The sequence below is a fragment of the Tupaia chinensis genome, unplaced genomic scaffold (genome assembly GCF_000334495.1).
Source record: "Tupaia chinensis unplaced genomic scaffold, TupChi_1.0 Scaffold000325_1, whole genome shotgun sequence".
Classification (NCBI taxonomy): Eukaryota; Metazoa; Chordata; class Mammalia; order Scandentia; family Tupaiidae; genus Tupaia; species Tupaia belangeri.
The window spans coordinates 91,763-103,083 of NW_006159819.1; the positions used below are offsets into that span (position 1 = coordinate 91,763).

The 11,321-nt window shown below is 36.1% G+C and overlaps 1 protein-coding gene across 1 annotated transcript; it reads left to right on the plus strand.

Annotated features, from left to right (window-relative positions):
- Window positions 1-9,886: 9,886 nt before the first annotated feature.
- LOC102473139 (olfactory receptor 51B5) lies at window positions 9,887-10,825 on the plus strand. The gene has a single exon (XM_006151718.1). It carries the CDS (start codon window positions 9,887-9,889, stop codon window positions 10,823-10,825), a length of 939 nt encoding a protein of 312 aa, XP_006151780.1.
- The last annotated feature ends 496 nt before the right edge of the window (window positions 10,826-11,321 follow it).

Here is an 11,321-nt window from a genome sequence, read left to right on the forward strand (position 1 = left end):
GAAAGCAAGCCACCAGGCCATGTGGGAGTTCAGTGCCTTTAATCACCATGCCACCCGCTGGCCCCAGTACTCAACATTTAATGCATACTTTATTCATGTCAGTTTATTGTTACCTATACCATAATAAAACTTATTCTCATTTGTATTTTGGACTATCTGCACTCACTGAACAATGAACTATTTGAGAAATAAATTCTATCATTATTTTTTGACATGTAGATATCCAAATGGTTAGGCCATAGGATCAATATCATAGTTTCTGACTTTTGCTACTAGAAGTAGATGATTTGTTAGGTTATTTAATATCACCCCTCTAAGTAATAGAAAATAATTTTATTTCAAGATTAAAACACTATCTCATGAATACCATTCTACTGAGCAAGCAGTTTTTATTGTCCTCTATATGTCATTTATAGATGTGTGCATAAGAATATATATGGATGAACATGTATATATATTTATTTTTAAGCAAATAATGAGATTCAATCTAATTTAATTGGTGTAAACTATAATAGAAACATATTTAATTATTGATACAATAAAGACAAAAACAAGCCAGTATTAAGAATGAATATTATAATTATACCAGGAAAAGCTTGAATAAGCATTTTTTTAATTTAGTAAAAATTTTATTGAAGTTAATTTATATAAAGAAATTTGAAAAAACTTATAAAATCTAGCTCAGTGAATTTTGTGACAGATTAAATTCACTTATGCAGTTGCCAGCCAGAATAAGAACTTTACGAGTACCTCACATGTTCTTTTATATACTTACTGTATCCACCTCCTATGTTAGTTTACCTAGTTGTGAACTTGATATAAATAGCATCCTAGTCTATGTTTTCTTTTGTATCTGGAATTTGTGCTTACCATTTATTTAATTTCTAGACACACACATACACACACACATACACACACACAGGTAGAAAGTACCCTCTACTGGGTGTGGTCACTTTTCAATCTGTTCTTTTATGTTTCTCTATATCATTGGAATTCTGGGTACATATGCACTCATGGCCAACATATTTTTCAAGCCACTGGGACTGGGATTCAAACTGCAATCATCCAAGTGAGATCTTGCTTTCTTAACCACTAGGCCCTGGTTCTGGCCTTATGTTAATAACTAAGTTTCTGAGAAACATTCGTTTATTTTCATGTAACAGTAGTTTGTGTATTTTGATTCCTATGCAATATTCCCATTGTGTGATTACCCCCTATATTTATACTTCTGCTCTTGATAGTTAACAATAATAGTTGGGGCTATCACAAATAGTACTATTCTGATCATCTAGTACATATTCATTTATTGGGTTGTCAGGAAAGTCATGATATATTTTTGCATACAAAAACATAGAAAAAATATGTCATGACTTTCCTGAAAACCTAGTAACATTTATATGAACAAAGTTATGAGGTTCTGTTGGGCCAAATCACAATAATACAATTCCTTAGATAAACATATGCTCCTCTACAGTAGATACTATCTAGTAGCTTCTAATCATTTTATATTTCACTTGAGGTTCATGAGAATCTCAGTGTACATTCCTTTTTTTCTTTTTTTCCCCTTTTAGAGAGATTTTTGTCATAGGGAATGTGTACTTACCAGAGAGACAAAAAGGCAGAAAGTGAGAAATCATCCCACAGAGGGATGGCCACGCTGCAAACCCTTCTCCTCCATTCTCCTCTTGGGATTTTAGTCACATGCACATGGCCCAGTATGAATTTTAGGCTGCCAGATCTGGAACTCATACTGTGGTTAATTAACTACATGAGAGTCCAACTACATAACCGTTACACCATTTGCTGGTCCCTTGGTTTACATCTTTAACAAGAGGTATTTTCAGGTTTATATAAAAGTCATTCTGCTGAGCATATACTGATATGTAATTGTGATTTAAATGTGTATTTTTGAATGAATAATGTTGCACACATTTTTATATCTTCATTGGTGACTTTTATCATTTGTGAATTATCTGTTCCATATTGTCCATTATATAAAGCAGGTTGTTGGGAAATTTTTACATTGACTTTCAAGTGTTACTTATACATTATTGATGTGATCTTTTTTTCAGATATAGGTATAGCAAATATCTTTACTATTTATTCTTAGCTTTTAAATTTCTTAATAATTTTTGGTAAAAATACATTTTTAATTTGAATACAGACTTATTTATGGTTCTCATTTGTGTGTAATATTTAACTAATCTTAAATTCAAAAATCAATGTCAAAAAATCCCTCTGTTATTTTACAATATGTTTATTTTTACCTTTCACCACAAATTAAATTTTGTATATGGTGTGACATTGGGATCCAGAATTACTTTCATGTTCAGATTAATTTTGTGCCTTTGATTAGCCTGCATTCCTTTCTGATCCCATAGTGATCCTGGAAATTTAACCATATTTGCATACACTTTACTGTACTGTTTCACATGTACATTACCTCGTTAGCAGAAACACTGATGATATCACCTATGTGATGTCATACTTTGCCCTATATTAGCTCTTTGTTGAAAACCCTTGTCTTGTAAATTTGTATATTCACAGATGACAAGCCATGTGTTAACCTACTATCTTCCTGTCACAGACTGGACCTTTCAGAAGCAGATGCTAAGACAGAGTTCAGGGGAGCATGTGTTATTAGAGATCAACATCTTTGAAACAGAGAAGCAGATTATACAGGAGAATAAATCAAACAGAAATGCAGGATGTCACAGCCAACCTAGCATGAAAAATGGAGCAAGTATAATCCAACATTTTATTACTACTCCACTTTGTGCTTCAAAAGCCAACCCTTTTTTTTTTTGCCAGATGAATCTTTTGTTATTTTGACTGGTTGAAAAACAAACAAACAAACAAACAAACCCACATTAAATAGTATTTTTTTTTGAGAGGATTTTTGCTATAGGTTGCATGCGCTAGCCAGAAAGACAGAGAGAGACAGAGAGACAGAAAGCGAGAAATCACCCCCCAGGGGAGATGCATGCCACAATTCCTTCTCCTCCATTCTCTTCTGGGGATCTTGGGCACGTACGCACATGCACCCAGCGTGAGTTTAAGCCACTGGGTCCAGGACTCAAACTGTGGTAGGTTACATGGGAGTTTGGCGACATAGCCATTACACTAACTGCTGGTCCCATAAAAACATTAAACAGTATTTTATAATAGTATGACAGAGGCAAACTATCAACTTCGTCAAAATGATATCTTCTCAATTCTACTTCAATGGATTAAGTGAAGGGTCTGTAATTTTAATTAAAGATACCAAGTTAACTGGGCAGTTTTCCAAATACATAACATTGTTATCCTGGCCTATCATCTTTCTAAAACTCTTCAAAGAGAAATACAATGCCTCTGAGTTCAGTAGTTTAAAGCTCCAAGAACTGACTAACATACCCAAATCTTTTGAGAAAAGACAGAAAGCCCCTAATAACCAAAGAGGAGTTTGCTTTCATTGCAAAATAGTATATATTTAGGTTTTTGAAATAGAGCTGCAGAGAGCTAGAAAGAGGAAAAGTGAAAAACTACCCCCATGGGGATTAGTCATATGGCAGTCCCTTCTCCTCCATTCTCTTGTGATTTTGGACACCCATGGTCTCTAAAATCCTTCCTCCTTTAGTCATCAGATAAGAACTGCCCCAGGGAGGTCATGACCTTGGAGAAAGTGGTTCTCTGCAGCTGAGGAAGATCCTGTATGAGCTGAGTTTGAGGCTGTCTGCTAACCACACTTCCACAGCTGGACTGGCATTCATTTCCTTAAAGGTGAATCTGGACTGCACTTCTCAATTCTTCATCTCTTTCCTAGTTTATACCCTAAATTTGGAGACCATTTTTCAAGGCCTTTCAGATTTATGTTTCCAATGAAATTTCAGTTCTCATTTCTTACAGAATGATGGACAATTACAACAAATTATCCTGAGTCTCATAAGATCTGCATGGTTTCACTGGTTCCCAAGAACACATGTGGTCCCCTAACTTTCAGAGAAACTCATATCTCATACGAATGGTGTCACTACAGTTTCTATATTGAAAAATGAACAAACAAAACTTTATTTTTAAGATTAATAATTTTAGGTTCATAAGGAGTTGGAAACAAAACAAATACCAAACCAATCAAAGAGCAAGGAGATCCTGTGCATCTTTCAATCAGTTTTCTGCCATGGCAATATCTAAAATAATTACAGCACAAGAAAAGACTCAGCAAATTAACACTGGCATAATGCAGAGATTATTTAAATTTTGCAATTCCTATTCACTCACTTGTATGTATGAGAAGGGCTTGTGGTGTGGCCATCCCCCCTGGGGGGTGATTTCTCTCTTTCTGTCTCTCTGTCTCTCTCTCTCTCTCTCTGGCGAGCGCATGCGCCCTATAGCAAAAACCTCAAAAAAGAAAAAAAGATACAAGATCAAGTCATCTGCACGTTTCCTTCACACTACTTTATATTTTTTCACTCTTCTCCCATTTCCCCTTCATTTTGCCACTAATCACTATCAACTGCTAATCTGTTCTTGATATTTCCTTGAGATATATCCACTTGTGCATTTATTAGTAGTTTCTTTTTTATTACTAATCAGTAATCCATTGTTTGGATATATCATAGTTTGTTATTCATTCATCTTTTGAAAGACTTTGGGTCATTTTCATTTTTTAGTAATTAAAAGGAAAAAGAAAACACCTTTATGAACATTCACATGATGCTTTTGTATAAACACGAATACTCATTCCTCTGAGTAAATGTCTAAAAGTATAGTTATTAGACCATTTGAGAAATGCATATTTTGTTTTATAAGACACCATCAACCATTTGCCAGAGTGGCTAAACCACATTTCTTTCCTACCAGCCCAATGTATGAGTGATCCAGATTCTCTGTATCTTTTTCAACATTTAGCACAATTAGTCTTTTTATTATAGCCATTACAAAATGTTAGAGTGATGTTTCACTTTTGTTTTAAACTTCATTGTTCTAGAGATTAAAGATGTCAACACCTTTTAACGTACTTACTAATATTTGACATTTGTACATACTACTAATATTTGATATTTGTACATACTCTTCAATAAAACAATTTTGTCTCTTTTCCATTTTCTCTAGAACTAAAGTGATGGGATGTTATAATGTGTAACTGAAGCACTGTAGTATAAATATGTGTGCTGCATTTTTGGAAAAGAAAAAAAAAATAAGGTAAACCCAATAAGGTACAGTTAACAATGGCAGAGAATTGTGGGTTCATGTTAGGTACCAAGGAAGGCTACCTGGCTTTTACCATATTAGCTCTGGATTATCTAACTTTTCGCTCTCAAATGGCTCTGAAATACCAAGCAGAAAACATAATTGGAATTCCAAAGAATTAGACTAAGGAGATATTCACATTTCTCTTGAGAATAATTGGGAAAGATTTTTTCTCTGAAGATGATGTAAAAGATAATGGCCTCCCAAAGGTGATATCAAGGTCTGCTGGGGCCATAAAGACAAGTTCTCTGAATCCCCACACATAAGGTATCCGTTGTGGCTTGACTAACCCAATGCCTTACCTGGAGATGATTTAAGAGCTTGGGTAGATTAATTAAGTGTTCAATCTCATTCATAGAAGGGATTAAGAGAAAGAAAATGTTTTTAAAGATCTTAATTAACTATACAAAGGAGATATCTGGGGAGAGATTTTCATTGTTAAAAGCCTCGGTTACTGAATCTCTTAGCTGACTCTGAGAAGGAGACATAATCTGAGACTTCAGGTAAGACAGAACAACTCTAGCCACACCAACGACAACTAGGCTATGTTGCAAGTAAATCTGGGACAATATCCAGCATATGGAGAAAGGAGTACTAGAAGACTGCTCTCTAAGCTGTCTAGAGAGAGACGGGGAAGGATAAGGAAGGAATCTCAATAGCTCACAGCTTTAGATGAGTACACAGATCTGGTCAAAGCTGACATTAATTTGGAAGAAATTTGAGCATGAGTACCAAAGACCTGTCATGCCAATTGAGATCAATACGATTGACCCTCCCAAGAGCCCTCTTCCCTTTCTAGGGAGGAATAAGGAAGTTTTTTGTTGTTTTTGCTTTTGTCATAGAGTGTGGCACTTGCTAGAGAGAGACAGAGACAGAGGGAAAGAAAGAAATCAGATCCCAAGGGGCATGGCCATGTTGCAATACCTTCTCCTCCATTCTTCTCTTGGGATTTTGGGCTTGCATTGTACGTGCCTGACAAGTCTCAAGTTGCTTGGTTCAAGACTTGAACTACAATTGGCCATATAGAAATCCAGTGCCTTAACTACCATGCCACCTGTTGGCCTGAGAGGCTTCTCTTACTCCACTATACTTTATTTTATTTTATTTTATTTTTTCCTATAGGTTCATGCACTCGCCAGAGAGGCAGAGAGAGACAGAGAAAGCGAGAAATCATCCCGCTGGGGGGATGGTCATGTTGCAATCCTTTCTTCTCTGTGCTCCTCTTGGGATATTGGACAAAAACACATACATGCCCAGCATGAATTTTAATCCACTAGATCCGGGACTCAAACTGTAGTCAAATACATGAGAGTCCAGTGGTGTAACCTTATGCTATCTGTGGTTCCCGACTTTTTTTTTTTTTTTCCTAGAGGCAGAGAAGAATTATAGCAAATAGAAAAAGTTTGTTTGATTTTTAATTACAGGCTCTTTCTCTTGGTTGTGCTCTCAATATTTATTCGTTGCTTCCTTATGATCTTTCCTCACTTTTTGTTTCTTCCCTCATGGGCTTTCTTTCAAGAAGCCAAGAGAAGATTCTAGCTGAGGATCCTTGCATATCTTGTAGCACAAGGTAAAGTGACTTATAGTTTCCTATGATAATTGCATAACAGGGTAGATCTGCATTGAATCCTTGGGAATAGAGAAAAGGAGATTCTAAGGTGAATATTATTGGGAGGAAAAAAAAAATTTCCTCCCCACTGGATAGCTTGCCAAGTAGTAATTCATTGCTTTTGTTAAACTGTCTTTTATGAGGAAATTCCTCACAAGCTTATAGTTGGCAAGACATTAGGTTAAAAATTATTCCTGAATGGTAAGATAAGTAAGAGTAAGAACAGGAGAATCAAGTTATATTCATAACACAGGAGATGAGTTGGGTCAGACTATCTTTGCACCCAGTAACTAAGGAGAAACATCACACATTGTATTTTCAATAGATTGTAAATTTTGGTTTGTGTCTCTCACTCTTACGGGCAGCATAAGGAGACTGAGAAGTGATATGTCAATTTTCTATTCCTTAGTATTAAGGCAAAAATGTTGAGTCATTACCTCATACCAAGATGTTTGGCATCTCTTCATTGCTGGAAATAATTACAGACAGAGTTCACTTATATAGGTACAAAATAAGACAGTGGGCTTTTTTTGTTTCTTATTTGCTTTTGTGGGTGGCAATTTAAATGTGATGGCTTACCCTGACGAAATAACTGTTAAGGGCATAATGAATGAAATCATCATTTTATTTTAAGATGAAAACAGCTTGAAGGAACTGAGTCTGCCATAAGACAAGAAAAAAATAAAAATCAGGACATGGCTTTGCTCTATTTCACCTATATATACAAATGATGCCTGATTTCCCCCAAAGTAAATATGTATCAAATTTCTCTTGAGTGAAATTTCACCATTCTGTCATCTGCTCAAGCCAGACACCTAGGGTCAACTTTATTTCATTTCCTCTCACTCCCATTTTCAATTTATCAGTCAGTCCTTATTTGTGTAAATTCTGCCCCTCCCCTACAGCTTTTTCCTGGTCAAAGACACCATTTCTCCACATTTGAATTATTTTAATAGATTTCTAACTAATGTATCTTGTTTTATGCTTGATTATTTTTCACATGGAAATCCAAGTGAATAATTTAGAAAGGAAATCAGAATATATCACCACCATCAAAATTCATATCAGAACTTAACCACAATATGACCTTATTGAGAGGTGGGACCGTCAGCTCTGCCCTCATGAATGAGATAGTGCTCTTATCAAATACCACAATATGACCTTATTGAGAGGTGGGACCTTTAGTAGATAATTAGGTCAGCTCTGCCCTCACGAATGAGATAGTGCTCTTATCAAAGAAATTGAAAGTGAACACATTCTATTTTTTTGTCATTGCCTTCTTTTTGTATTATTTATTTATTTTTTCATTTCATTTTTTTATACATTCAAAAAGCATTGCCTGATTATAGAATTAAAAATAAAGCCATTTACATCTAAAAAAAGGGAATATATCATCACACTCTCCTTCATTTTTGTGAGTTTTTAAAACTCTTCATGTCTTCTTATGACATTTGTAGTAAAAACAGCAACAAAGAAATCCTACTGTGGTCTCTAAGACCTTATGAAAATGACAACTTTCTGCGTTAGAGAACATCACTTTTTTTTCCTCCTGTTTATTGATTGAACATGATTTCCCTCTCAGTGCAACTATCTTCTTCTAGATCTTCTTATGGTTAGCTCTTCTTCATTACGATGGTATCAACTCAAATGTTGTCTCCTTATAAGTGAAACTCTAGACTAGCTAAACTATTAATCCAATACTAACATATGTATAACTTTATATGAATCAATCTCCATTAAACAATGCTACTTTATTTAAAAATTGAACTTTAATTGATGTAAAATTTAATTTATTTTCAACTCAATTTATGGCTCATAATATTTGGGACTTTGTATTATTATCACTGATTTCCAGAGCTTGTAATGTCTTGGCTATCACCTGATGAGTGCTCCAAAAATACTGGATGAATTAATGAATGCACATATGTCACATGTTAGGTAATTGCTAGGTGATGAACAAAGCAGATGTAAGGTGGTTTCTGTATGCAAGGAGACTGGCCTATTGGCAAAAGAGACCCCAAAGCCTTCTCAACAGACATCTACACTAATAGACGTCTAACAGCCATGTCCTGTTTAAACAGAGAAAGAGAAATATTTTTTAAAAAAGAAGTATTGATTTAACCTTATTTGTCAGAGAATATATTCAGAAGCTTATATCTGGGGGTAAAAGGAAGGAGACTAGGAAGACAGTTGCTTACATATGGATGAAGAATTTGAAATGAGGGAACTCAGGTTCTAGGAAAGAGAAAAACACTACATGGCAATAGGAGTAAATAAAAATTTCAAGCTGAAGGAGAAGTACTATTATGATCAATGCCTTTGGCTAATCTAATTATTTGTTCCAATCCAAAGGTCCATAATCATCTAACTTACTATTTGTCTGAGCCACTGTATCAGTAGAGACTAGTTCTGCATTGTCCAGAAAGCAATTTATAATTTCTTATTATAAAATCTTTCCCCAAACAGTTATCCATGAAATTGTGAGGCAGTGTCTTTATATATATCTGCACTTGAGCAACAGTGGTACTAGCAGAGATTATCTTCCCCTACTTTCTTATCTTAGACTCCTCAGACTTTTATTGATAATTAATAAAAGTCATCCATATGCAGAAAAAAATGTGGGTTAAAAATCACCACTGTAAAGTGGAATAAAGTTAGGGCTGGGTTCCTTGAAATTCCCTTAACACGCAGAAAGTGATTGTTGCCATAAAGACAGTGTGTAAAATTTGTGTGGTTGATGGAAATGATTTCCAGGTTGCAGTGTGCTTAACAAACTTTCTCAGTAGCATGATAAAACTCATAGGAACAGTTAAAAGTCTCTGAAAATTGTGTTAGGTAGGTAGAGGATGATCCTTGGAATATGCAGTTTACAACACAAATAATACAGGTTACCCTAAAAATTTATCAACAAACAAATGACTTAAATTGATGTCATTTTTACCTTTAAGAGACAATTCCGAGATGAGACAGTGAGCCTGTGAAAGGGAAGCTGTACTTGCACAGTAATAACCAAGAGAGAAAGACATTTCTTCTGGATAAATCATCATGTGGCCCAACAGCAGCTCCAGTTCCTTCCTGTTGACTGGTTTTCCAGGCTTGGAGGCAGCTCACCACTGGATTTCCACACCTTTCTTTTTTGTTTACATCTCTGTCATTTTTGGTAATGGCACCCTCCTCCTTCTCATTAAGGAAGATCACATTCTTCACACGCCCATGTACTATTTTCTGGCCATGCTGGCATTTACAGACTTGGGACTGACATTGACCACAATGCCCACAGTGCTGGGAGTCCTCTGGCTGGATAAAAGAGAGATTAGGCATGCAGCCTGCTTTTCCCAAGCCTACTTCATACACTCCCTTTCCTTTGTTGAGTCTGGGGTTTTACTTGCCATGGCTTATGATCGTTTCATTGCCATTTGCAACCCTCTTAGATATACCTCTATTCTCACCAATGCTCGAGTGATTAAGATTGGGCTGGGTGTTCTGCTGAGAGGATTTGTTTCTGTTGTCCCTCCCATCATGCCCCTCTACTTTTTCCCCTATTGTCACTCTCTTGTCCTTTCCCATGCATTCTGTCTTCACCAGGATGTCATCAAATTGGCCTGTGCTGATATCACCTTCAATAGACTATACCCAGTTGTTCTTGTAGTTCTTATATTTGTGCTGGATTCTCTGATTATCCTCATCTCCTATGTATTGATAGTCAAGAGTGTCCTGAGCATTGCCTCTAAAGAGGAGAGGGCCAAGGCCCTCAACACCTGTGTCTCCCATATCTGCTGTGTCCTGGTATTTTATGTCACAGTGATTGGGCTGTCTTTGATTCACAGGTTTGGAAAGAAGGTTCCACATGTTGTTCACCTCATCATGAGCTATGTCTATTTTCTCTTTCCTCCATTAATGAATCCTATAATTTATAGTGTCAAGACCAAGCAGATCCGAAGTGGTATTCTTCGCCTTTTTACCACCCGTAAAGTTAGAACCTAATCTCTAAACCTCACAGTCCCTCACACAGGATATGAGAAGTTATTTTTGACAGGGAAATCAAGAAGTTTCATATGTATCACTAATGCTCAGGTCTTTTGATAAAATAGCTGTCAAAACAGCACTTCAAACTTCTCTAAGATATATTTTTAAGCCCAGGTCTTTTGCTTAATCTAGTTTATGAATTTTTTAAAAATTCCTGTTTACTTGGGACCAGCAGTTAGCATAATGGCTGTGTCGCTGGACTCCCATGTAGTGGACCGCTGTTTGCGTCCTGGACCTGGTGGCTTAAAACTCATGCTGGGCGCGTGTGTGTGCATGCCCAAGATCCCAAGAGGAGAATGGAGGAGAAGGGATTGTGGCGTGGCCATCCCCTCTAGGGGGTGATTTCTCGTTTTCTATCTGTCTCTCTCCGTCTGTATGGCAAGCGCACATAGCCTATAGGAAAAAAAAAAAACTCTCAAAAAAAATTTCTGTTTACTTAATACCTCTCTAAGTT

Excerpts from the sequence above, each read along its gene's own strand:
- LOC102473139 (XM_006151718.1), top strand. The coding sequence starts at position 9,887 with ATGTGGCCCAACAGCAGCTCCAGTTCCTTCCTGTTGACTGGTTTTCCA.